Raw genomic sequence first — 27,176 nt, 5'->3', positions numbered from 1 at the left:
ATACAGTTGCATTGCAGAGCTCAAGGTGTGATTTAACAAGCATTGAGATAACACACCCGGAACCAGCAGTGCACTGTAATTGGCAAGTATTCTACTAGCTACTAGGCTGGGCCAGTAACTGACAGTGCAGTATCCAAGTATCAGTCCCAGGCTGTGAAACACAATTCTGTCAAGTGGCTCTTTATTAGATTGGAGCAGCATTAAGTGGGGTATTGCACAAATCAGTCCTAGTCCTCTATTCTTCAATACTTTTATTTACAATTTGGATGAAGAGAATATTTGTTAAAATTACAGATATCTTTAAAATATTAGATGAGCTGGTTCTAATACATGGGTCTATTCCCTCTCAGTTTTTTCACCTTAATTACGTTTACATATTTGTCTCTGATTAAACTATCACTTGTATTTTTCCCTATTTATTCTGCTTCATTATATTTCACAAAATATGTTCATAAACAAAAATAATCCATTGCTCTAATGAACATTAACGTTGATATCACATTGTTAATACTTTTATTTACATACTTTTTCATTATTAGTCTGAAATTCTGATAGCAAGAAAGAATACAAATGATCGGGGATGGGAAATGAAGTATGGTAAGAATAGACTGAGGGGAAAAAAGAATCCATTTGGGGAAATGGAGAATCCATTGTTACCCCAATCCTTTGGAACAGCCTCCCCACGAGCTTTAGAAAGTCCCACCCTATTCACAGGCTGTGAAGAACTCCCTTTTATTTAGGCATTTTGCTACCCAGTAAGTGAGCACAACAAATGTAAATAGAAGTTCGAATAGTTCTACCTGCAGGGTGTGTAAAACAGCACCCTCTTCAAAAAAGCACCCTCTGCTGCTAAAATTCAGCAGCCAAAAATCTGCATTTTGTGAATTTTCTTAATCCCTGCCCTTAAACACAACTGCTCCCCAAACAGCCAAAAATTGGGCTTGCCTCTGTTCTCCAATTTAAAATCCTTTCAACTTATTTGGTAATCATAAGCATCTTTGGGGGATTAAAGGTTAGATGACCTCCTAAAGCCTAAGTCCCTCAAACATTGCCCATTCTGGCTCGTTTCAGAAGGTATCAGATAGGAACAATGAGCCCACCATCATTACATTGATCTCTGTATTGTGGCCGAGTTTGCTAATTTCTCTATTCTTTGTATATTAAATGATTATTTCTGCCCAGTTCATGTGAGCATGCTTACAGAGCTAATTTTACTCCTAATTTGCTGCATGGATTCCAAATTAATCAATTCCTTTTTGGAGCTTGTGAATTTGTCAAGAAATACTTATAACCAAAGTAGAAAAGTTCCCTTGCATTTTTGTCTTAGAATGTTGATTTATGCTTAAAACACACTTTGCAAGATCACATTTTTCAAAAACATTGTATTTTTTGCACCTATTGTTCATAGTTTGATGCTCCACTAAACTGGTAAGCAACATGTAGTCTTCTCAACAGTTTCCAAAACCCATGAGTTAAGTTAGGAATCTTCCTTCTTCCCAAGATATTATTTGGAGTAATTTGAGTACACTTATAAATCTTAAATAATTTCAAATCCTGGATGTATTCTTTATCAATTTTGTTTTCTTTAGCTAAAGAGATCTGCTTGCTGGCAGGGTAACTAGTCCTATTCACTATAGACAGTCTGATCCAAAAGACTAAATGCCTCCGGTGGTATCAAGGGTGGTGTGAGAAGGTTGCATGAAAATCTCAAAGGACCCACAAACTGTACACACTTACTGTAAGGGAAGAGACATCCCAAGGAATTAGGAGTGGATTTATGGGCATAATTAATTATTATAAACAGCTGGATAAAAATTATCAGTTAGTGAAAAAGTAGGGAGGTGCCAGAAATTAAGATGCAAATTTTCCTACTTTTCCACACTGGGGTAAAATCAGAGGTTCTGACCAGTTCTGAAGAACCGCTAGCAGAAATTTTGCATAGTGTGGAGAACTGGCAAATACCACTTCTGACTGGCCCCACCCCCATCTATTCTCTGTCTCCAGAGTACCAGATGATCGGCTGGGTCTTCTTTTGTTGCCCTGCACAGGAGAATGGAGCTGGAAAGCAGGTTAGTGGGGTGGGGAGGCAATGGGATTTTGCAGCAACCTTCTCCCAGGATTGGGGAGGGAATCCTTCTCCTGCCACACCCACCAAGCCACACCATGTCCACCAAGCTACACCCACAGAACCAGTAGTAAAAATGTTTGAATCCCACCATTAAAATGGGTATCATATTAAATGTGTATCAAATATTGAGGTCAAATGTCATGGTGGCCAGGGCAGCCAATGGTTAAAGTGTTGGGCTAGGCCTGGGTATCTCAGTTCCAGTCCATCACTTATGGAAGCAAAACAAATAACTCTGGACTAATCATCCTTCAACCCAACTTTACATATTGTGCAGGAATGTTACTGCACAGAAAATTAAATTCTGCATATATCACCTTAAACTTTTAGAAGAACATAAATTTAGCAAATATATAAAACAAATACATTTCTATGTTCCTCTCACAGAAGTTGGGAAAAATATTTTCTGCAATCAGTAAGTATGACTACCACTCTCTGCTAATCAAACTTTTATTTGATATCCTATTATCTAAGTCTCTCGTGTGTACACTGTCTCCCAATTCATGTCAAAATGTCCCTAACTAACTTCATGCAGCTTCCTCCATCCAAAACTAACCTCAGTTTTGTCATCCTCTTCATCTGGCTCATATTCCTCATTACAGCTGGAAGACATGTTGAGAGTTATGTGGCTTTGGCTCTCACTAATGCTAGGAGTAGTAGCATCAGCATTTCCAGCCAGCAAATCCATGGCTTCATTAAATTCTGCAGAGAAAATATCAATTTCATCCAATTGACTGTAATCAAACTTCAGCCTGGTGTTCAAGGGCCACTTGCAACAGCACTTTCTAAACTTTTTAGGAAACTTTGCTAGTGTGTACTAGATTAAAAATAATTTTAAGTATTTAAGAAGCATGTGACCAAAGGCAGAAAAAGAATCTGAGCTTTTGCAGACAACTTGGATTTTTAGGGCGGGAACAGTAGGAAATTAGAAGATATTTCTTCAGCGATAGTTGGAGAAATCTCAGAAAGATTCATGATGTCCAAAGGAGAAAAAACTATCCACAAAGTTTGAGTTGTCTTTCTTTTGTCTAAATGTAAGACTTAGAAATAAAAATCCTCCCCAAATACGCACACACATAAATATGTCACTCAATATTTGTCCAACCTAGTGGGGGAAAGGAGCTACATTTATATTTACAGTAACAGAATCATTTTATCCATGCATACTATCCATAAGAGTTATATTTCCCTTTCAATTCTACTAAAATCATTATCTTATGCATTCAGAAAAATCAGAATATATTGCAGCTGAAAGAGTATGATATGGAAAATACAGAAACATAATAAGAGTTGTTTACTAAAGTACTGTATTTCATATTCAGAGAACATTCTTCTATAGGTTTAAGACTGCAGCTTTCTCTGTACTTTAACTTAGTCTAGTAATCTAGTATATATTTTAATCCCACTAAATTCCATAGTTATACAGCTCTTTATAGAGCTCTGGTGGTGCAGTGGTTAGAATGCAGTATTGCAGGCTAACTCTGCCCACAGCCTGGAGTTTGATCCTAAAGGATTCAAGGCATTCCATCTTCCTCAGTAAAATGAGGAGCCAAGTTGTTGGGGGGTAATATGTTGATATTGTAAACTGCTCAGAGTGTTATAAAGCACTATGGAGCAGTACACAAGTCTAAGTGCTATGGCCATTGCTATTGCTTCAGTCCTTAACCGCAGACAGGTCCTCAGAAGGTATGCTAAAACATTCATTTTGTGACTGAAGCTACAACAGCACTGAAAAAAAGTGATGCCTAGTTTTCACTTACAACCATTGCAGCATCCCCAAAGTCACATGATCAAAATTTGGACACTTGGCATGTGGCAGGTATTTATGACAGCCGCACTATCCTAGGGTCACATGACCTAGGGTCATGTGATCATCATTTGTAACCTTCCCAACTGGCTTCCAACAAGCAATATCAATGGGGAAAGCCAGATTTGCTTAACCACGATTCACTTTACAACTGCAGTGATTGGTTTAACAATTGTGACAAAAAGGTGGGGAAATGGGGCAAAACTCAACAGCTGTCATGCTTTGCAATGGAAATGTTCAGCTCAATTGTGATTGTAAATTAAAGACTGTACTAACTGGATGCTTTGGAATGACAAGAGTGCTTCTAGTGCAGACACAGTAAACTACATGGCATAATCGAGGCATCTCATTAAACAACAAAACCTAACAAAAGGGAAAATTGCTTGACTAGGTGTCCATATCTGCTTCAATGGTGAGAAAATACTCACCACGAAACTTGAGTTCATCTGAAGCAGCCATTATAAGGCCAGAGTACCTACAAAGGGAAAGAGACAGCTTTTCAGAGAAGACATGACTACGAAAGGCAGCTCGGTGTATGGGGCAGAAGACACCCTTCAGCCGTCGGTTCCTTCATCCACAGAAATGTCGAGCGTCTCTCTCAAGGTTCCCGTGACAAACCAGGCTTGTCCTACTACCCTGCTCTCCCGCACTGATCACCTGGGAGAGGTGGAAGGATGAAAGGAGGATGTCAGCCACTGCTTACCGACTGTCGAAAGGCACTCTGCAGATGCTCAGAGACGCCGAGGGCCACACTCTAACCACATGTCACCACTTGCTTGTAAAACCGTCTCGTTTATTCCACGGCTCCACGTAGGACTGCCTCAATCTCCCTACGTGGAGCGGGACGGGAAGGAGAGGAAGGCCCAGGACACCGCCAAGCCACGGAAAGCCTATCGATGAAGAGAAAGATCCGGCGCTGCATTCGAGTATTATCCGAGACTCCTCCTCTACCGGCTGCGCTAGGAGGCCCTCCCCAGTTTCGTCACGGAGCAGCTACTTTATCCTTCCCCTATCCCAGTTGTGGCCATTGGAAGCGGGGAAAGGCGGGGTTTCTTGAAGACGCCAAAGCCTTGCATTCCGCGCCTGGTTGTTTGGTGGCAGAGTATCTTTCTGTTTATGAACATTTATAAACAGCTGCGAATGTAAAACTGTCGAAGGTTGTCCTTCGTCCCTTTCCGATAACCACCAGACCGGCAGCAAAACCACGTAACACGCTGCCCTTTGCCTCCCAGCCTTGACTTCCTCTTGGCTACCTACCATTTTGACGGTCCGTTCGTGTTTGGCGTCCGGTTGCATCTCAAGACGAGCGGACATGATGGGCCCTCCGAATCCCGAAAAGACGAGTTTTGGGGGCCGTCTCCGCGCCAGCCGCCTAGGTAGCCGAGGCCGCTCTGCTCCTGACAGGCCGGAGAGGGAGGCTGTTTGAGGCACGCCTGCCCCTTCTCCTTCCACCCCAACTTTCTTTCCCGCTCCTCTTAACGCGATCTTTTCTCCCTCCTCAGCCTTGTGGTGGAAGAGTCTCCTGCACGACTATGCTGAAGCCTGCCGAGAAGTCGCCCAAGGCATCCGGCAGCGGCCGGTGAAAGCAGGGCTTTACCTGTCGCTGCTGGCTGGAGCGGTGAGCTGCAGCCTCCGCAACCCCAGTGAAGCCTCATTCGACTCCAGCCTCCTGGAAGCCTCGGGAACTCTCCTACTCCTCTCGCCCTGGACGCGCAGCAGCAGCTCGGAAAAGCATACCCAGCGGCTGATGGTGCTCCGAAACCGAGGCCAGCTGCGGGTCCAGAACCTCGCGTTTTTCTCCCTCCTGTACGAGGCGCCTTACGACGCCGGAGCAGATCTCTATCAAGCGCACTGCAAGTATCTAAAGCCACGGTGGACTGATTTTCCCAGCCTGGTCCTTGATGTAGGCTTCTGGGGGCGCTGGTGGGTATTGCACTCTAGAATGCAGAATTCAGACATTAACAATGAAGAGTTTCAGTACCTGCCAGGGCATCTCAAGACCATTTCTTTTAATGACTTGCACTCGGAAACCAACGAGAAACTTTTTGATGAGAAGTACAAAGCTGTCATTCTGACAGAAGAGCAAATCCAAGAAGCTGATGGGGAGAATCAAGGGCAACTACACTCTTAATTAAAGCAGTTGGTTGACTGTAATATAGTAATAGAAAAAAACCAAGATACTTCATTTATTCATCTTTCTATTTTCTTCTAGGGCTCATATTCATTGCTGTATTCTTGGGAGGCATAAGATTTGAGAATAAATGCTGTCTAAATCTGAGGAGATGCTTGATGAGTAATTCTTAGTGCTGCCTAGTGATTGAGAAATTGATAATAGTTATCTCTTGGTAGTCATTTTTTCTCTAAATGTGATGTAAAACTATGCAAATTGGAGCACAAATAGATCAGTCCATCACCTTTCCTCAGATCTCATACAGTGTTTCCTGCCCATCTCATAATCTTCCCATATCATTAAAAGTAATAAGGAAAGTTCCATGCTATTTGTTCCCTATCAGAAATGATCAGTTTCACTTCAGTTTCTGTTTGGATTCTGCTAAAAGGCAAGGTAATATGGCTTCCAAGCCCCAACCCTTTTTTTTTCTTTAGAAACCAGCAAAACATTAGCTTCAAAAAATATTGTAATTTCATTTTGTTACATTTCAGTTACATTTACTGTAAAATTAAAGCTTAATCAGTCTGCTTCATTTTCAAAAGATAAATTTCTATAACTCTATTCCAGGTCTTTTCCTTTCTACGTATTTTTCCAAGATGTAAGTAACAGATTATCAAAATTCTGCAAATCCTTGGTAAATTTTCTATACATCACTGAATAATGTAAATATTGATGATTTCTAAAACCCTGTTGGTCAGCAATCTGACAATTCTAATGACTGTCTGAAAGGAATATATGTTGAGATGGCAAAACTCAGCAGGCCTTGGAGGCCATGGAAGTTACAAAGGAAACCCCTAGCCTGTGGGTTAAGTATGTGACCCAAACCATAGAAGGTGTGCTTGACTTTTTATAATTTCTGTATTTCTATACCTTATCTGTCATATGCCAGCTTCCTCTTATGCAATCGAGTGAAGGCAATGTATAATTATCTGCCTCATGCTGTGTTCAGGTTTCCTCCACTTTTAGGGGGATCCATCTTTATTCAGCTGAATATATGTGTTGGCTTATCAAGACAAACCTGGACACAGTTTATTTTTTCACTGAGTCACACCTGGGAACTTACATAACCCCAGAGGGATTTCCAGAAGGCAAAGGCATTAGCAACTATTTTCTTTCCTAATTTGAGTGTACTACCTTGGATATTGGGGACTGCATCTCTTAGGACAACAGGTGGATCTGTTTAAAAATATGTTTTTTTTAAACATGTTGACATGGCACTCAAGGCTTGTTTAAGTGGGATGCTATGTAAATTACTTCATGGAGTTCTCTGAGCTGTTTTCAGAACTCACAGTTCATTGATCTGCATTGTTAGATTTATGATTTAAGTACAATTAAAAACATGTGGGGAAAATAATGCTTGGGGAAGACTACGATAGAAAATTAGTTTTAAGAGGCTTGTTTGCTAAAATGAACTCAAAACATACATTATGAAAAATATTACCAGTGTTGGAAGAATTATCCTTCTGGGTTCAGATGATTTGAATTTGAGCTTGTATTCTGATTGGTTGTCAGATTCCCATGGGGCCATGTACGCTGTCCTGAGTGTCCTGAGTGTCCTGGCTTGGTTGAGCCTTGCTGGATGATGATTTAATGAAAGGGCTTTGGGCAATTCCTATTATAGCTCTACCTGGAGTAGATCTTTGTTATGCAAAATAGATTGGCCAGAGTAATGGTCCATTAGCAAAGGTAGGGGGGAGCTGAGTTTCTGCCTTTCACTTTTCTTTTTAGGGGAAATATTCTTCCTTTTTTGTATATCCTAAAATATTTCATTTTCCTAGGAGAGGGGTGGGTTTTAACTTCCAACACCGGTAAAACAAAAAGTGACATGAAAAAACAGCCCCATTCTACACTGTAAAATTGAAAAGTATTCTCTCAAGATTGTATCATTATTTTATGTGTAAGATTTTAAATTGGTTTGTAGGCATGCTGCTAGTTTTTCTGCCAGTTAGAGACTTATAGCACAAAAGTAATATTAAATGGGTGAGATAAAATAATAACATAGTGTTTCAATAATAAAGCATAAGCTATTATATCATAATAAACTGTAAGTAATCTAAAATTTTACAGTCTATGAATTATAAATACTTCACAGATTGTATTAATTTACTTCAAAATAGGAGAATAAGTTTGGTGTGATAGTGAAGGCATCAGGCAAGAAACCAGGAGAGTGAATCACAGATTAATAATTATCTCATATATACTAGATAGTTTTTTTAGAGAGTAAACCCAGATTAGATAGGAAGCCAATGGTGTCCTTGTGCCTTCAACAGCAATAGCACTTGAACTTATGTACTACTTCATAGTCCTTTACAGTCCTTTCCAAGCAGTTTGCAGAGTCAGCATATTACCCCCGATAATCTGGGTCCTCATTTTACCAATTTTGGAAGGATGGAAGGCTGAGTCAACTGAGACGATCAGGATCAAACTCCTGGCTGTGGGCAGAGTTAGCCTGCAATCTAACCAATGCACCACCATGGCTCTTCAGCGCTGGGAAGCAGGCAAGGGAAAAACACTTCCAAAATCTTATCGAGAAAATTTCAGAGACTTCCTGGCTGATCACCAGGAGTCAAAAACAGAGACAAAAGTACACACAAAAATCCGCAAACTAATACAATTGCAAGATTTACATAATAAACCCAAAGTCTATTGTTCAAACACAGTACAAGATGGGGCAACAGCTTAGGAAAGGCTGGACTAGGGCCACTTCTTACTTCCAAATAATTCATTGCTGGTTTCTGGTCCTATCTAGAGATTTTCCTGTAATTTTCCACAGATTTATATAGACAAGTGGTGGGAGGGAGGAAATGGCAATATGCCCGGTTTAATGAAGGGGAAAAAAGTCCCGATACATCATGTGACACCATGATGGTGTGAGTTTGACACCCCTGGTGTACACCAACCTGTATGGCAGTAGAATCAGGTGCAATAAAGTAGGTGGCCAGGTGGTATGCGACAGCAGCCAAAAAAGCCAAATACAATCTGCATTAATAGAGATAAAGAATCAAGATCACATGAAATTGTAATACTACTTTACAAAGCCTTAGTAAGACTACACTTGGAATACTGCATCCAGTTCTGGTCACCACAATATAAAAAAATATTGAAACTTTGGAAAGAGGGCAGAGAAGAACAAGAATGATTAGGGGGCTGGAGGCTAAAGCATACAAAGACAGTTACCGGAATTGGGTATGTCCAATCTAATGAAAACGGGTATGTCCAATCTAAGGGAAATGGCATGGGTCCAATATTTGAGGAGCTCCTACAAAGACAAATGGGGGTCAAACTATTATCCAAATAACAGAAAATAAGAAATAATAGATGGAAATTAATCAAGGAGAGAAGCAACTTAGAACTAAGGAGAAATTTCCTAATGGTGAGAGCGGTCAACCAAAGGAATACCTTGCCTTCAGAAGTTGTGGGTGCTTTCAAAAATAAACTGAATAACCATTTCTCTAAATGTTATAGGATCTGCTGTTTGAGCAGGTGGTTGTACTAGAAGACCCCCAAAGCCCTTTCAACTAATTCTATTTTCTATGTTCTAATGAATTTAATAAAATAAAGCAATTGGAAATGAGAAAAAGACAGCTGTAGTTACAGAATTCTGTAGCCAGATGGCAGAAGCGGTTGCTAAAGAGAGAAAAACTATATGGTTAGTAAGCAATCTGAAGAGATTATTTCCTTCTTCCCCCCACTTGTCTATACAAATCTGTGGGAAATTACTGGAAAATATTTCTGGATAATACCAGAAACCAACAATGAATTACTTGGACGTAAGAAATGGCCCTGGTCCAGCCTTTCCTAAGCTGGTGCCCTGTCTGTTTGAACAGTAGGGAAAAGATCCAAGCTAGGAAATGAGCAACAGGAGATTGAAATCTGGAAGTAGCAGATTTCTGTTGACATCAGCAAATATCAAATATTGCTCCTTGAAAAGTAGAACTTTGTGTTCAGTAAATACTTCCTTGTTCTCTCAAGGATCTTGGCCTGTATCTATCTCTCATCTGAATGTCCCTCCCATCCAAGGTACTTGGATGTAGTAAGGGACCCCAGGCAAGCTGTCTTAGCCAGATTTAAAGTAAATGGGATGGGATGAATAAATGTGTTGATCAATATCATATAAACTGTGGAGACTGATCAGTACTGTATGTTACGTATGTGGGGTATTGTTTTCAATTCATGTGTTGTGTAAACTCACCCAGCTATGTTTCAGTAAACCATTATTTAACATGATCTGAGAATCTAATTGAATCGGGGTAAAGGTCAAATTCCTTTGTCCTGGTCAAATACCATCCTCACGTCCTTCAAAATTCTCCAGTTTCTCTTCTGCCTCTACCAAAATCACTAAGCATCCATCAATTTCTGAGGAAGATGTAAAGTGGAAAACAAAAAGTAACTTATTACATTGATTTCTCCCAAGAGTATTTTGAGGCCCTGCGTCACTGATCCTAGCACAGGAAATTTCACATTCTACCTCTGCATATTAAAAACAAACTCCAAGAGCATCCAAGAATAACACTGCAACAAGCAGGCTACCCACCTGCAAATATTAGTGGTTTGAGGTCATGAAGCATTCTTCATATTCCTTTTCTTTGAATGCCCCTTCTAGACTACACTAGACTAGACTAGACTAGAAAAACTAGAGTAGAGTGATTATAGTTATCTCGTTAAAGTATGAATTAATAAAATTATAGTTAAATGATTTCTCAGTAATGATACTAGGTTATACAATTGTTGGTTGATAATATGAGTTATTATGTAATATAACTATATTAGCGTTTAGGAAACGGGTGCACAAAAAAAAGTGGTAAACCAACTGATACACTGTTTGTAAATTTATGAAGAAGGATGATGGTTTTATGTTTTATGTTGTATGTTTTATGTGGTTTTGTTTGTTGTTAAAATAAAAAACTTTTAAAAAAAAACTAGAATAGAGTAGAGTAGAGTAGAATAGAATAGAATACTTTATTGGCCAAGCGTGGATTAGACACACAAGGAATTTGTCTTGGTGGAAATGCTCTCAATGTACATAAAAGAAAAGATACATTCGTCAAGAGTCAAGAATCATAAGGTACAGCACTTAATGATATTCATAGGGTACAATAAGCAATCAAATCATGCTAGGAAACAGCCAATGTAAATCGTAAGGATACAAGCGACAAAGTTACAGTCATACAGTCACAAGTGGGAGGGGAAGGAGCGATGAGAAGATTAATAGTAATAGTAGTGCAGACTTTGTAAATAGTTGGACAGTGTTGAGGGAATTATTTGTTTAGCAGTGATGGCATTCGGGAAAAAACTGTCCTTATGTCTAGTTGTTCTGGTGTGCAGTGCTCTATAGCATCGTTTTGAGGGAAGGAGTTGAAACAGTTGATGTCTGGGATGTGAGGGGTCTGTAAATATTTTCACAGCCCCACTTTTGACTTGTGGGGGTCCTCAATGGAAGGCAAGTCCTCAATGGAAGGCAGGTTGGTAGTAATTGTTTTTTCTGCAGTCCTAATTACTCTCTGAAGTCTGTGTCTGTCTTGTTGGGTTGCAGAACCAAACCAAACAGTTATAGAGGTGCAGATGACAGACTCAATAATTCCTCTGTAGAACTGTATCAGCAGCTCCATGGGCAGTTTGAGCTTTCTGAGTTGGTGCAGAAAGAACATTCTTTGTTGTGCTTTTTTGATGACATTTTTGATGTTAGGTGTCCATTTTAGGTCTTGTGATATGATCGAACCTAGGAATTTGAAGGTTTCTACTGTTGATACTGTGTTGTCTAGTATTGTAAGAGATGGTAGTATGGGAGGGTTTCTCCTAAAGTATACCATTTCTGTATACCCGAGTTGGGTAATGAAATATCTGCAAGCAATCAAACCCAAAGAGCACCAGGAAATCACCAAGAAGCAGTTCATAGAATCCTAGGGCTGAAAGGGATCTCAGAGGTCTTATACTCCAACCCTCTGCCCAAGGCAAGAGTCCTTATATCATCTTGGACAAATAATTATCCAATCTTTCCTTTAAAACCTCCAGTGTTGGAGCACCCACAAGTTCTGGAGGCAAGCCTTTGCACTCATTAATTGTCCTCATTGTCAGGCTGACCAACTCAGAAAGGTCAAACTGCCCAAGGAGCTGCTGATCCAGTTCTACAGATGAATTATTGAGTCTGTCATCTGCACCTCTATAACTGTCTGTTTTGGTTCTGCAACCCAACAGGACAGGCACAGACTTCAGAGGATAATTAGAACTGCAGAAAAAACAATTAGTACCAACCTGCCTTCTATCGAGGACCTGTATACTGCACGAGTCAAAAAGAGGGCCGTGAAAATATTTACAGACCCCTCACATCCCGGACATCAACTGTTTCAACTCCTTCCCTCAAAACGACACTATAGAACACTACACACCAGAACAGCTAGACACAAGGACAGTTTTTCCCCTAAAGTCATCACCCTACTAAACAAATAATTCCCTCAATACTGTTTAACTATTACAAAGTCTGCACTTACTATTACTGTTAATCTTTTCATCACTCCTTATCACCCATCCCCTCCCACTTGTGACTGTATGGCTGTTACTTTGTCACTTGTATTCTTACGATTTATATTGACTGTTTCCTAGTATGATTTGATTGCTTATTGTACCCTATGGCTATCATTAAGTGTTGTATCTTATGATTCTCAGCTCTTGATGAATGTAATATTTTCTTTTATGAATACTGAGAGTATTTACACCAAGACAAATTCTTTGTGTGTCCAATCACACTTAGCCAATATTCTATTCTATTCTATTCTATTCTATTCTATTCTATTCTATTCTATTCTATTCTATTCTATATATTCTCTTCTATTAGAATAAGATGTATCAAACCTTGAGGTTGAAAATCAGCTTTTAACATACCATTGTTTTCCTTCTTTCTTCCCTCCCCCCTGATATAGACATTAGGGACAAATTTCAGTTCTCAGAATAACTTCCTTAGAAGGCAGCTTTGGACTCTATCAAAGTTGATTCCTAAGATTAGCTAAGCTTCATATGGGAACCGTGGCAGGGTCTTGGCTTTGAAAAGTTTCAGTGCAAGCTGGTACATACTCAGGCCTTCTGGAAAAGGAGAAAGCAGAATTGTTGCCAAAGTCCTCTGGTCATTCAGTGTCACCTGACCATTAGGACTATTTGCAGGGGTGGAATTCAAATTTTTAACAACCGGTTCTGTGGGCGTGGCTTAGGTGGTGGGCATGGCTTGGTGGTCATGTGACTGAGTGGACATTGCTTGGTGGTCATGTTATTGGTTGGGTGTGGCCAACTCAATATCACTCACATCGAGGCACGCATCTCCTCGCCTGGCCTCTCATGACCAGGGGATGCTGCAACAGTCGTAAGTATGAAAAATGGTCATAAGTCACTTTTTTCACTGCCATTGTAACTTTGAATGGTCACTCCACACAAGCAAAGTACCAGCAAAGGAGGGGGAAAAAACCCCAGAGACGTTCCTGAGACAGGAAGTCTAGTCCTGCCAAGAATGTAATAAGGGTTAACGGAGAGGCAGTTTCTGTAAGCAACACCAGAATGTTTCCTTCCTGCCTTCATTACAGGATTAGACTAGCCATTTCTTCTAACAACTGGTTCTTCAAACTGCTTAGAATGTTAACAACTGGTTCTAGTGAATATGTGCGAACTGGTAGAATCCCACCCCTGACTATTTGCCTCTGAACCAGAGGTGGTATTCCACCCCTATTTGCCTCTGAACCAGAGGTGGTATTCAGCAGGTTCTGACCAGTTCTGGAGAACCAGTAGCGGAAATTTTTAGTAGTTCAGAGAACTGGCAAATACCACCTCTGACTGGAGATTTTATAGTATCCTTCCCCTGCCACGCCCACCAAGCCCTGCCACAGAACCAGTAGTAAAAAAATTTGAATCCCACCACTGCTCTGAACCTCAGATATTTGACTTAGGGAACCTGCTTTTATGCCTCTCAAGGGTCCAAGTAATAATAACCACAGAATTACAGAGTTGGAAAGTACCTTGGAGGCCTTCTAATTCAATCCCCTGGTCAAACAGAAGACCCTATATCATCTAAAACAAATGGTTGTCAGTCTCTTCTTAAAAGCCTCCAGGGATGGAGCACCCACAACTTCCGAGGGTAAGCCAGCCCGCTGGTTAATTGTTCTAACTGTCGGGCTATGTATCCTTAGTTCTAGGTTGCTTCTCTCCTTGATTAGTTTCCATCCATTGCTTCTTATGTTGCCACCTGTTTTGGAAAATAGATTGATTTTCTATACCTGGATGTATTTCATCTGATGTGCTTAGTATCAGCACAACAAGCTATTTTAAAAAGCTCAGGAATGGAGTTAAAATAGGCAAATCTTTCCCATCCTATGGATATACTTACTATACAGCATAGCTTAGAGACTTGTGTGGAGTCTGGTATGTTTCTACTTTTTTTCTTCCAGTAGACTGAATTTTATAGCATTATATAATTTCACATCTGAGAGGTTTAGCCAATGGAAAAATGTTGATGTATGTGCTTTATGTATGAGCTGTTTAAGTTTTATTAAACAATTGCCTCATTCATTCTGCAAATGAAAGAGATATATGCCTGTTGAACTGTTTTAGTAGGCATATGATCACAACAAAGATCTGTTAAAATTTCAAATTAAAATAAATTGGTGCAAGCTAAAATAGGCACATTTGCTCTTCAACTTCCTTATGAATTGGATTTCCTATATAGCTTCCACAACCACTGTTCAAAATCATCACATATATTAGCATTTATATGCTATGGAATGCCATGCATGCATAATCTTGGTAATCCTTATAAAGAGGCCTGCAAGGTATTTTCCCCCTACTTGGGTGAAAATGAGACAGAACAGCAGGGCCATTCTAATTGTCCCCTGAAGTGATATCTCCAAGCATTAAGCATTAAGCTTTGCAGTTTGTCATGCAAAATGTCTTCCTCTAATGCCACAGGTCAGGAAAATGTCAAAGAAATCACTCCTGGCTGCATTACGGAAACTGACTCTTGTTGAGGCTGACCATTCATTGAATCAACATCCTCAGTCCCAGGTTTCCTGAAAGAGCAGACATAGCATGGGGCGCCAAAGCCCCAGGGTACTGCAAAATGAAATGCAAAATTGTTTCTCCTTCAAGGCATGGACTGAGCCCTGAAACTATTTGGAAAAGGAGATACTTTTTTTTCCCCTGCCCAATCTCTTGCATATTATAGGTGTTTATCTCTGCCTCTTTGGCCCACACATACTAACACAGAGACAAGATCAGGAATAATGCATAGATAGAACCATTTACATTTGGTTATTGTTTTACCAAATTTTTGCCTGCCTTCATTTCTCCCTTCTTCTTTCTTTTCTTTCTTTTTTATTCTATCTCTGTTCCCCAGTTTACCTCTGGCTTCTGTAGAAAAGTATGGTGAAATCCAGCCTGTTATTTGGAAGTCATTCAATTTTTGTGAAGTGCAATCTTGAGGGGATCTCAGGATCCATAAATAGCAGGGGAGCTATGTGAAACTTGCCTACTAATATTTGCAGCAAGAAGATGAGCAAGAGAAAACAATTATCTTTATAATAAGTGGTTAAATGGAGGTAACTATATTGGAACAGCCCTTAAGTTCATTGTACATTATATTCACATACACAAAATTTCTCTGAAAATTTGAGGTGTCTTCCATGTTAATTTCTTCTAATGTTATCAACTGTGAGAAAGTTTACCAGAGACAGAGTGAGTGGCTCAGTCACCACTTAACAAGACCAATCACCATAGAGATTGGTGTTGTTTTCATTCAGGAGCTCAAGAGTGCACATATAGCAGTACTTCCTCCTCCTATTTCACAGAATAGCAACCTGTTGAAGTAGACTAATCTGAGGGAATGCCTGACTCCAAATCCCCAACATTTGATTTTATCCTGCCTTTATTATTGTAGAAGTAAGGTACACATGCACAGTATTTCTCCAGGTTTTCCAACAACTCTCTTTGAGGTGGTTTCAGCTGAAAAAGAGTGACAGCTGCTTCCCTGCCTAAGACGAGACTGGAATTCAGGGTTTTGGACCTGCACCTTAACCTCTGCTGAATTTGAACTAAAACCTGACTCTTCCCTTTCTACATGCTACACTGCACTGCACTACACTACATTATACTAATGTGAGAAAATGGCTAAACTGAGAAAGTTGGAACCCCCTCAATTGTATTCTATCTTTGTCCTTTCTGGTTAGTGAAGTACTGGATCTGCTGAATACTAAAAATAATACAGAATCTGCTTCTCTGCAGATGAAATAGAATTCTTGGTCAGAAAGTATTCAATCTGTAATCTTTGACAAATGATTGTTTTTCATCTGACATATTATTCTTGAGCCAGATAATGGAAAGAGGGAATCAAGTTTCAGTTGCAGGCAACCTTGGATTACTTTGATTAATTAAATCAATTTCAATCTGATTCCCAGTCTGTTTTAGAAATGGAAAATGCCTAACTTATATCAGGAAAGTTAATTAGAATAGCATATTTGTCATACAGGCAGTGAACACTTCTATCTATGGAATTCCCCCTTCCCTTTAGTGGAATCAGTGTGCAGTTCAAATTATTACTATGTGCTTTTATTTCTCCCACTGCCATGGATCATCCCTAGAAAAAGAAATGTTTTGAGCTGAATAACTATTGTTACTTCCCAGCAAGAAGATAGACTGGACTGGACTCTGAAATGTGTTGGTGCAAATAAGAAATGGCTAAATTTATTCCATCTGTATCAGTAAGATTCCTTTTGCAATTAACTAGAAAATAATTGAAAACTGATTTTTTTTTCTAGCTTGTTTTCCTGGCATAATGAGGGGTGTGTATGTGTGTGGGAGAATACATCACTCAACCAGTTTTAGTACTTTTAAGACGTTGATCTCAATATTGTCTTGCTTCTGTGTAGGCTTTTACAAGATTTCACTGGGACAATGTATATTTGTTGGTATTGGCTTGCGTACTGCTCATATACTGACTAGCATTCACTTTGGAGGGAGTAGTATCACATTGCTTAAAAATTTGCTTTTATGTTATCATTTCCTATCATCCCTGGGTTTTTTTACCATCTTTATTCAAATACTTCCAAATTTCAAAAATGACCAGTCTATAATTTAGTCCTCACTTCAAAATGTTGATATGACATGCAATAGAGAAATCATTAAATACAATTATTCTTCGATCCAGTCAATCCAATAAAAAGGCAAAATAGAATGGAATTGTGTGGTTGCTGCAATTACACAATTTAAATTCTAGCAGACAAAGGGCCCTCAAGTTGAGGAATATGCTAAATTTCTGCATATTGCTTAACTTTAAAATGCAGAATCATCATGTTTTAATGGATTAGCGACTAAAGGAGAGCAATGCTCTCAAGTATATGCAGACTTTCAAAAGCATAGTTATTGAAAAAAATGTGGCCATTAATTTCATCAAAATGAAGATAAAGTTTCACTAGTGCATTTACTGATTGACCTGTGCCAGAGTCCAGGCTCTAGGGCTGGGATTGAGGAAATCATTTAGAAACTGAAGGCAGGTAGCACATCAGCTGTTGCCACTGGCCTGCATTATTTTCTTTTGAAAAAGCATTTGATAAGTTATGGCTCCCAGAGCTTTAATATGGCTACAGTTTTTTTAAAAAAAATGTCCTTATTTAGGTTTATTCCGCTCCTTTCAATTGTTTTTGGAATGTTAGTCAAATGGTATAAGCTTTCATGGTTGGGCAGTTTTGGACTTTGAGCTTCAGTAACCATGGACTAGCCAACAAATTTCTTAAGATTCTATGCCCAGTCCACCAAGCTTACTATGGGACTCTACTATTGGCACTGGTGGAAAGTGATTTGACACTTATGCATTGATAGACTTTCTCTAGCACTGCAATTCTACTCTATATAGAAACTCCTCTGAGATGCTGTGGAATTTATTTAAAACAAATCTACCCTCCCTGATCATGAAATGTCAAGGCAGATTGTTTGAAACTGAAAACAAATTCAGAACCAAAAATAAAATCACTTTCTCAGTTTTCACATGCATGATCCTGATTTTGGCAAGTTAAGCTTCATACCTTGGAGGATAGCTATTGAAGTCCAAAGAACAGAAAAGTGATTAATTATAGCTGAAGTCCTAGATAGAACAGTTATCAGCTGCATGCCAGGAAAAAAAGCCCGGAAGTCCAGGACACAGAATAATTGAAATAAAATTTCAGCTGAATATTAGGTAGCCTCCTGTAGTGACTACCTTTCCCTTCATCTTCATAGAGGCTGGACAGCTGCCAGCCTAGACTACTTTAGAGCTCACACTGACAGCAAGGGATTGATAATCTGTGCTGCTAGTGCAAATAAAAACAACAGTAGTTTGACAGTGAAAATGGGCAATGGTGGGACTTCCCTTCCCTGTATATGTGATGAGCATCATGTAGTCATCCTATTGGAGGAACTGGGTGTGGATGATCGAGAGAAAAGGAAGACTAGGGCTGACAGTATAAGGGTCTTTCAGTAGTTGAGGGGCTGTCACAAAGAGGAGGGAGTCAACTTATTTTCCAAAGCTCCAGAAGGCTGGATAAGAAACAATGGATGGAAACTCATCAAAGAGAGAAACAGCCTGGAATTAAGAATATATTTCCTAACAGTGAAGACAATTAACCAGTGGAACAGTCTGCCTCCAGAAGTTGTGAGCGCTCCATCACTGGATGTTTTTAAGAAGAGACTGGACAGACACTTGACTGAAATGGTATAGGGCAGTGATGGTGAACCTTTTGGGCACTGAGCAACCAAAGCACACACGCATACCTGAAGGCCAGCTAGCTGGCGGGAGGTGCACGTGCTTGCACAGTGGAGCTGAGCTGGAGTGACAGCACGTGTGCCCACCAATCAAGGAGAGAAGCAACCTGGAATTAAGGAGAAACTTCCTGACAGTTAGGACAATTAAACAGTAGGACAGCTTGCTACCAGAAGTTGTGGGTGCTCCATCACTAGAGGTTTTTAAGAAGAGACTGGACAGCAGTTGTCTGAAATTATATAGGCTCTCCTGCTTGAGCATGGAACTGAACTAGAAGACATCCAAAGTCCCTTCCAGCTCTGTTCTGTTCTATCTAATACTGTTTTTGGTTCTTGTATAGCAATATTGAGTGCAGGTTGGACTAGAAGACCTCCAAGATGCCTTCCAGCTCTATTTTGATTGATTGAAAGATTCCAGAACTGAATAGTGTGTCGGATTTAATGGCTTCTTTCAACCCTAAGTCAGTAAAATATGTAGAATAAATCAAGCTCAAGAACATTAGTTAGGTTTCATGCTTTTTACTATAACACTGTACAAATCCCTTACAGTATATAAATGGAAAAACTAGCGATAACAGAGCAAAATGCTGCAGATTAACATTTTGTGAGTTCTTCTTCTAACAACTTCCCAACAATGAAAAGCAACACTTAAGAATTCAAAAATTACTTCCATCAGTTCCTTCCCCCTATTTGGAATGCAATTATATTCTTACAACTTTTTGAAAAACTGCCAGCAATAGATTTCTCTTCTAACTTCCAGGCTTTTGGTTGTTGATAAGTTATGGAACTGAAAAACTATTAAGTAGAACTAATCAGAAATAAAACCTAGAGCACCAAAGCTTCGTAAGAAAGATACACACTTCTGCTAACTACAACAAATGCTTTTTCCACAAGAATCACTCATACAAATATATTTTTGCACAGCAAAAAGAACTGGAATATAGAAACTTCTCCCTATTGACTAGCAATAATATTTATTCCATTCAAATGACAATGATGTCAGATTCCTGATAATTCTCTAAGCAACTAATACTTGTTTAAAGGAAAAACAAAAACCTCTGCTCTTGATCTGATGCAGTGCAAAGGGGGAATGCACAGGTTATTGACAGGTAAATGGGAAATGACTGATTCAGGTTCATCCAGAATGACTTTTGTCTTTAAGGTGAGTGGCTGTCTAGATAAGATAGTAAGTGGAATAGAAAGCCTACTGAAAGGCATTTTTTCCCTTTATTAAAATTGCTACCCTGACTTTTCTGACAAACATTAAAATCATAATTATCTCTTCGTTCGGTAAAAACTTGCATGTAAAAGAAAATTCACTACCATATTGATTTCTGGATTTTAATTGTTAATGCTATTAAAAATCTCAAACTGGCCAGATGCAAAATGATCTCAATTTGTTAAAAAATTCAACAAATCAGCCTAAGTACATCAGACAAAGGAACATGTTCACAAATCAGAGCCTCTTCTCTCCCAACTGCACTTGTATCTGAACTCCAGCTAAATTATTTATCAAATCGCATTAAGGAATTGAGGTGGGTGGAAGTAGAACTAGAGGCAAATCATGCACGGAGCTATTAATTCTGATGTTCCCTGAATTCTCATTTTCTGAATGAGAACTGCCTTCCATATTCAATCTCTTCCTAGAGGCCAGCCAGGAGCGACCTAATGAAAGTCAAGTTCAGAATCACTCACACACATACACACAAACTAGCTTTTGAAAAGTGCCACGGTCCCTTTGCTGGAAGGAGTGGGAAGAGACTTTGGCAAAATAAGACTACAAAAGCAAGAAGCTTAGGAGTTAGTTGCTCAGTGGTCCTTGAGTTTGTAGAGGACTTTGATAGCGTTGGAGGACAGGGGGTCCTGGTAATGCAGCAGAAGATGCATTTTGGAAGGTATATCCATCTTCCATCTTCATGGTAGCATACTCCATGCTTGCAGAGAAGCCAGGATAAAAATTCATCTTTTGGTGGTTGATATAGTTGATGGTTTGTGGACTATAACAGGCCCCACCAGCTTTTCCAAAGAAGCTCCCATCCTCACCAACTGGATAAAAATTCTGAGGACTACTGTAGACCTGGTGGTGGTCATTATTATAACTGTGGTTACTACTGTAGTTTTGATTGCTGGTGTAGTTCTCATGCATAGCAGCCAGTGAATGGATGTTCCTGGCCTCACCAATACTGTAACCTTCATGATAGCTTGGGTTTATGTCCAAATAACTATTCTGTGAGAAACAAGCAAAAAAGAGTTGTACTTTGTATTAATGGCATTTTTTGTTCAAAAAACCACATATGCATTAGCCCCCTAGTACTTAAAACAATAGGGATTAAAAACAGAAGCAGGTGCTTTATAATCAATAATCCCTCTAGGTCAAAAGCATTCCTCTATCCAGTCATGTTCTAAGCTTTATGGCAGAAGCATTTTCCAGTTCCAGTTGAAAATGCAAGGCTTTGAACATGGGATCTTTCTCATTCACTTCACCTGTCAGTTATAACTCCATGTACCATCAGGCTACAATACCTACAATAAAGAATGAATCTCTGAGCATCTTTTTAATGAGTGTTAAGAGTGGTTGCCCAATTACCTGAATTTGGCACATTCCTTTTCTCATCCACAGAGTTTCTTTCTGAGTTCGTTTAAACTTCATCCGTTGATTCTGAAACCATGTTTTTACCTGAAATGTGTTGAAAAGATAGGATACCATATGCCATTGTCCTTTTCTGAACACAAAGGCTCCAGCAGACCTGGCTCTTGGAATACAGTATACATTTTTGGTTACTATAGAAGTATTTAAAATATGCAGTGTAAGGAAGACATGGGTCAAGAATTTGCCTCCACTTCTTATACCATTAGCACTTATTGATAATAGTATAGGTAAATGCTTTTTTTTAACAAGACAAAATTAAATTGTAGAATTTACCACAATTTAATGTGGTAGTAGGTGTCTGGTTTAGGTGTTTTAAAAGGAGACTGGATAAAATTCACAGCTAGAATCTTGATGGCTCAATTGCAGGCAGTCTTAAATACCAGATTCTAAGGAACATCATGAAAAAGAATTACTACCCTCCTTTCAGAACATGTGATCTTCCCTAAGGCAATGACCCCCAAACCTTTGGGGACCAGGGACCGGTTCCATGGAGAGAGGTTTTACCATGGACCAGAGGAGGTGTGGTTTCATGTGCTGCCTGTACCCCATGGATGGGGCTCTGCTTGCTTGTGCAGCCCGGTTTCTGGCATGCCTTGGACCCAGTGCTGGTCCATGGACCAGGGTTTGTGAATCCCTGCCCTAAGGCACCTGGCTGTCCAATAATGAAAACAGCAGAGTTCGGCAATTCAGACATCCTTATACTTCCAATTCTTGGTAGCATCTAGTAAGAGGAAAACAGATGCTGGACAGGCTTATAGAATGCACTTGGATAATTTTGTTATTTACTGCTCAGGAAACCAATAATAATTACCTACAACTAGATAGGGTCCACTAGGTGGCAGCAGGCTTGAAAGAGCCCCAAGCTTTGCAGAAATTAAAAAAAATAGGAAAAACTGTTCAAAGCACTCAAAACTATTTGAGAATCTGTCAATCTCACTTTAAATATTCACAAGATTGAAAAATGCAGTTTACATGTAGGTAGAGAAAGAATAAGAAAGCACTTATACTCAAAGATTATGGGACATCAAAACAATCTTAAAGACCGATCCTAAGAGCCTCTAGTCAAAATAACTCAAAATCTAATTCTGGAGATTTAAGCTTAGGACTCAGACTTGTCTAAATTAGATGTCCTCCAGATCAGTTAAAACTACCACTCCCCCACATCAACCTAGTTATTATATACATGCATAATACATAATTCTATATTATACTAATTATTATATAAATGCTATAATGCTATAATTATTTTTATACCTTTGATTCTTGGTGACTATCTGGATAAATCCCTGCAATTTTCTTGGCCAATTTCGGAAGTAGTTTGTCATTGCCTCTTTCCTAGGTCAAAGAGAATGCCTGATCTAGATCACCTAGTTGGCTTTTTGCCTAAGGAAAGACTAAAAATCATGTTCTCTTGGTATGTAGCCTGGTGCCTTAACCACTACAACAAATTAACTCTATAATTATGGAAATGTCTTGGGCTGAATTCAGGCTGTGCCAGAAGTTCTTACCTGTTTGTAAGTGAGTTTCAAGGCTGCAGCCAGTTCTTGAATCTGTTGTGGACTGAGATATTTTTGGCTCTGAAATCGGTGGTGCAGTATCTCCAATTGTTCTTGAGAAAAAGCTGTACGTGTTTTGACTTTCCTGCTTCCTGGATTTTCCTCCTTGTATTTCTGGGGTGAAGAAGACAGCTGTGGAGAAGAGGACTGTCTGTTGGGACTAGTGGCAGAGTCAGGGGTGTAAAGAATTAATATTCCAGAACTTGGAGAAAGATCTAGAAATCAAGCAAAAAACAGCATTTAAGGGCAAAAGAAGATGACTTTTAAATAAATTAGATCAATATAATATTTTATAGCTCTGGGTTCAAACTGTTGGGTCCTTGATGCTCTCCAAGGATGATGGTTTTCTTGCAGAGGTTTCATTATTACTAACACTGGCAGGGCAAGCCACTAGTGTAAATAAATTAGAACAAACCCCACTCCCTACTAATAATGATGAAGTTACCTAGTTTGGCAATGAAACATCTGCAAGAAAACCACCAAGCTCAGAGAGCACTAAGGACCTCAAAGTTAGAGGGGTACGAAAAGAGATAAATAAAGAGCTATTTTCTCAGTATGCATAAGGGATGAAATTATGTACAGACTTTCAAAATAAATCTAAATTCGTAGGATTTTTGAGATTTGAAAAGTTGTGCATCCAGAATGAAAGGAATTAATTGTATTACATTTTAAATAGATTTTAGGGTCAACATCAATTAAAAACGGTCACACTCTAATTATATATGGCCATGTTTAATATCGACTTGTTTCACCCAAACCTCCAAATGTATAATTTATCTTGCCTAGTGAAATAGCAATAGCACATATCACTTTACAGTGCTTTACAACCCTCTCTAAGTGGTTTGCAGGGTCAACATATTGCCCCCCAACAATTTGGGTCCTCATTTTACAGAAGGATGGAAGGCTGAATCAACCTTGAGCCTGGCGAGATTTAAACTGCCAAATTGCAGCCAACTGACAGAAGTAGTCTGCAATATTGCACTCTAACCACTGCTCCAAATAATTCTTTTCATTTATTTTGCAGGAAAAATGCTCAAAGTATTTGAGTGGACAGCACACACTGCATTCAATTAAAGAAACTAAATTCTGATGGGTATCTTTACATTTTTATATATCTTTACATTTTTATACACTTCTATTTCATAATGTTTCATAAGAGTAACATCCATTGTTTTAAAATAAACACACAACAGTGCACTTTGTAGCATCAAAATGCCTAGTTTTTTTTTTAACATATAACTGGTTTTGCACATTCATACTTCCAGTTTATGAGACTAGAAAACAACCGAGAATACTCTCAAATTTGGAAAAGAAATTTGTGGGCCAAACTTAAGAAGGGGACAGATACTGAACACCCAAGATAGAACATGCGCTCTTCCCAGCACCAGCCTCCTTTTCTTTGGGTTTACCCCGCTCGTGGGAAACCTTCCAATCTCGAACAATCGCCTTACTTGAGAAACGGCTTTTTCCTCTTTCGCGCCGATTAAGCAAAGGTAGGTTGGAAGTAAGGGCCGACTCTGCGTAAGGGCCGACTCTTCCAGGCTTCCATCCTATTAAGAACTCTTAGCCGCGAAGGACCTCGCTTCAGTCCCATTCCCTTCATTTCCCATCTCCGTACTACTTCAGAGTAAATATGGAGCCACTGGGGGATTTTACTTTCAAGGTGCGAACTCCAAAGGGGATTTTAGTTGCTTAAGTTGTTCCTTAAAAAGCTCAACACATGTTCATTTAAAGTTCTAGTAAAGAGTTCACGAACATTTGGGCTCACACATACTTTTACTCTTTTCTACGAATCAACCATAGTAGTTTGTCAGCAGCGGGTTATATGGAATTAGCACGATGAAAATTCACTATCGACTTAAAACATGGGTTGTGTGAAAACACTGCAGCCGGTGCGTTTTACTCTGGGCTGCAATCCCACGTGGCTGAACCATAGGAAGACTTCCCCAAATCAATTGTACAGGCTTTGACCCTTCGAGAAACGGAACGGCTCCATCTAGAGCTAAGATTTGGTGCAATTACACACAGTGAAGAGGATTCAGGTAAAGGAGTGAAGTACACAAACCAGAAGAGTTATATTTACACATGTATATGAGAGAAGATTCGCATCGTTGCGGGAACACTCGTTCCCATTCTCAGGCAAGGGAACCGCCAAAATATTAGAAGTGGGGTCCTTCCCCTTGGAGACTTACTTTGGTTTTTGTGTGGTGCCTTTTCCTCCACGTCACTTAAAGCTTCTGGGGGAGGACCCCCTTCCGAACTGTGCACCGGCTCCTGCCCTTTTTCCTCCGGGGAAGGCCAGTAATACTGCTCATAACCCATTCCGGAAACCGCCACTCCGGAGGTGTAGGCTCGATAAGCAGTATTTATGGCCAGCGGGGCGTTCATGGGTGGAAACGCGGAAACCTGCGGGAAGAGCTATAGAAACCTCGGAGCCTCCTTGGGGTACCTTTTATGGCCCTCCTTACGGCAGACAGACATTCCCGAATCATTGTCATGTTAAAGGTGGCCTAATTGACTGGGAGTGGCCTGGGTAGAACCTGAGTGGTGGGGAGGACCAGATGTAGAGGGAGAATCGCGGCCTACCATTCAACGTAGGTTGGCTGTTAGACTTCAAACAAGCCACTTTATGAACGTGTGAACCTGGCCAGAATGGAATTAGGGATCAGATAGCCTTGTTTTTGCTTCTTGAAGGGGAAATGTCTGAAAATATTTCTGCAGGATTTAAAGAGAATGCTGATACTTTCATGGACAAGTCCAGATGATTTTATGGGTAAGAAAATAAAAGGAGTTAGCTTTCTTCTGTGATGCTTCCAAACTCCCCAGTCTTAGCCTGCAGACCTCCCCAAGTGTTAACCAGGTGGTAAATCATGCTTAGATTTCTAATTTAACCCAGAGCAACCAATGACTGCCCTTCTGAGGCTCAGATAGAGTATGATTGTTTGAACTACAGTGACTATTTGTGCAACATATGAAGCAAAAAGGAACAAACTATGCATTTGTTGGCTTAATGTGATTGGCCTTAGGAACATTTTACGTGAATGGATTTGGTTGATCTTGGTTCATGTGGCTTACTTTGTTAAAGCATTTAGATTTAGTTAAGCAGGCACTCTCTTTGCCTGTTATTAAAACAATGTCATGAAGATGTGGCTTTTATGTAATTCCCTGTATCTGTGTATAGTCTCTCTCCTGAAGTTTGCACAGTCCCAAATTATTGTCATTTGGGGAAAATGTGGCTTTTTCTGCAGACCTGGGGCAGTTTATGGCCCTTAAGCAATACTAAGATTTTATTTTTTTAGTTCTCGACATTTCTTTCCCCAAAATAATTGGCTAGCAAAATAGATACTGATTATTTACAGTTTTCTATTTGTTTTATGGGCTTAATACACATGATTAAGGTGACTTATAAATGGATGAAAAAAATAAAAAGTACATGTTGCCATTTTACTCTCATTCAACTCTTCAACTATGTTTTCTAGAGCTATGTCTATAGACTCTGGCTTGCCAGTGATGACTTTACCTTTTGTGTGTCAAAAAGCTTCTGTATATTTATATCAAAAACAATGATTGACCATCATCATCATCATTGTTATTGATCACTGCACAGTGAATCAGATGTTCAGACTGGGTTTGGCATTTTTGTCTACCTATTGACTCCTTACAAAGGACCTGGAATAGGGAGATCTGGGTGTTTGATGGTGTTACAGGTACCATTGCAGGATAGAAGCTGCTCCAAGCAAAGCTGCCTTCTGCAATTGACTGATGGTGAATTTTTTACCCTTGCTTGCCTTTGCCACAGTCATTCTGTTTCTGTTTGTAGGTTTTTGTATTTTGTTATCTTCTCCAATTCTTTCTCTTCTCTTCTGCTGTCTCCAGGCACTGCCACAGCCACTATCCAGACTTTTTTGTGACTTTCTCTTCTATGATCACACCAGTTCTTGCTTGCAAGCAAATGATATTTCTTGCAGATCTTCTAATGTACCATTGTTGTTACTTTGTTATGCCATTGTATGTAGTCAGTCTGGGTGATCTTGCAGAGCTTATCAGGTGGTCCACTGTTTCTTCCATTTCTTTGGATAGCTGACACTTACTGTCTGTTGCTGTCT

At 39.6% G+C, this 27,176-nt stretch overlaps 3 protein-coding genes across 8 annotated transcripts in view; 1 reads left to right on the top strand and 2 right to left on the bottom strand.

The window, feature by feature from the left end:
• Positions 1 to 4,867, bottom strand: part of YIPF2 (Yip1 domain family member 2) — a 453,467-nt gene extending 448,600 nt beyond the window's left edge. For 4 of the 6 annotated variants that reach the window (XM_087926080.1, XM_087926079.1, XM_087926081.1 and 1 more), the window contains exons 1-3: positions 4,636 to 4,867; positions 4,361 to 4,407; positions 2,682 to 2,827 (exon numbers count right to left, since the gene is read on the bottom strand). In XM_087926080.1, the coding sequence (XP_087782206.1) occupies positions 2,682 to 2,827; positions 4,361 to 4,391 (177 nt within the window). In that variant the 5' untranslated portion in view covers positions 4,392 to 4,407; positions 4,636 to 4,867. The remainder of the gene's footprint in view (positions 1 to 2,681; positions 2,828 to 4,360; positions 4,408 to 4,635) is intronic. The other 2 variants (XM_087926082.1, XM_087926083.1) reach the window with 1 other exon arrangement.
• Positions 4,868 to 4,958: 91 nt separating this feature from the next.
• On the top strand, positions 4,959 to 6,210 carry TIMM29 (translocase of inner mitochondrial membrane 29). The gene is made up of 2 exons (XM_026713315.2): positions 4,959 to 5,308; positions 5,435 to 6,210. The coding sequence occupies exons 1-2, from the start codon at positions 5,245 to 5,247 to the stop codon at positions 6,061 to 6,063; spliced, it is 693 nt and encodes a 230-aa protein (XP_026569100.1). The 5' UTR covers positions 4,959 to 5,244; the 3' UTR covers positions 6,064 to 6,210.
• Positions 6,211 to 19,367: 13,157 nt separating this feature from the next.
• Positions 19,368 to 25,594, bottom strand: LOC113444465 (homeobox protein NANOG-like). Its single transcript, XM_087926065.1, has 4 exons — positions 25,263 to 25,594; positions 23,023 to 23,285; positions 21,452 to 21,541; positions 19,368 to 21,091 (listed from the first exon to the last, which is right to left on the bottom strand). Exons 1-4 carry the CDS (start codon positions 25,456 to 25,458, stop codon positions 20,666 to 20,668), a joined length of 975 nt encoding a protein of 324 aa, XP_087782191.1. The 5' UTR covers positions 25,459 to 25,594; the 3' UTR covers positions 19,368 to 20,665.
• Between the last annotated feature and the right edge of the window lie 1,582 nt (positions 25,595 to 27,176).

This window comes from Pseudonaja textilis, chromosome 2, assembly GCF_049901715.1.
Source record: "Pseudonaja textilis isolate UNSWEBS1 chromosome 2, rPseTex1.2, whole genome shotgun sequence".
Lineage (NCBI taxonomy): Eukaryota > Metazoa > Chordata > Lepidosauria > Squamata > Elapidae > Pseudonaja > Pseudonaja textilis.
This window is presented reverse-complemented; position numbering and strand designations above follow the sequence as displayed.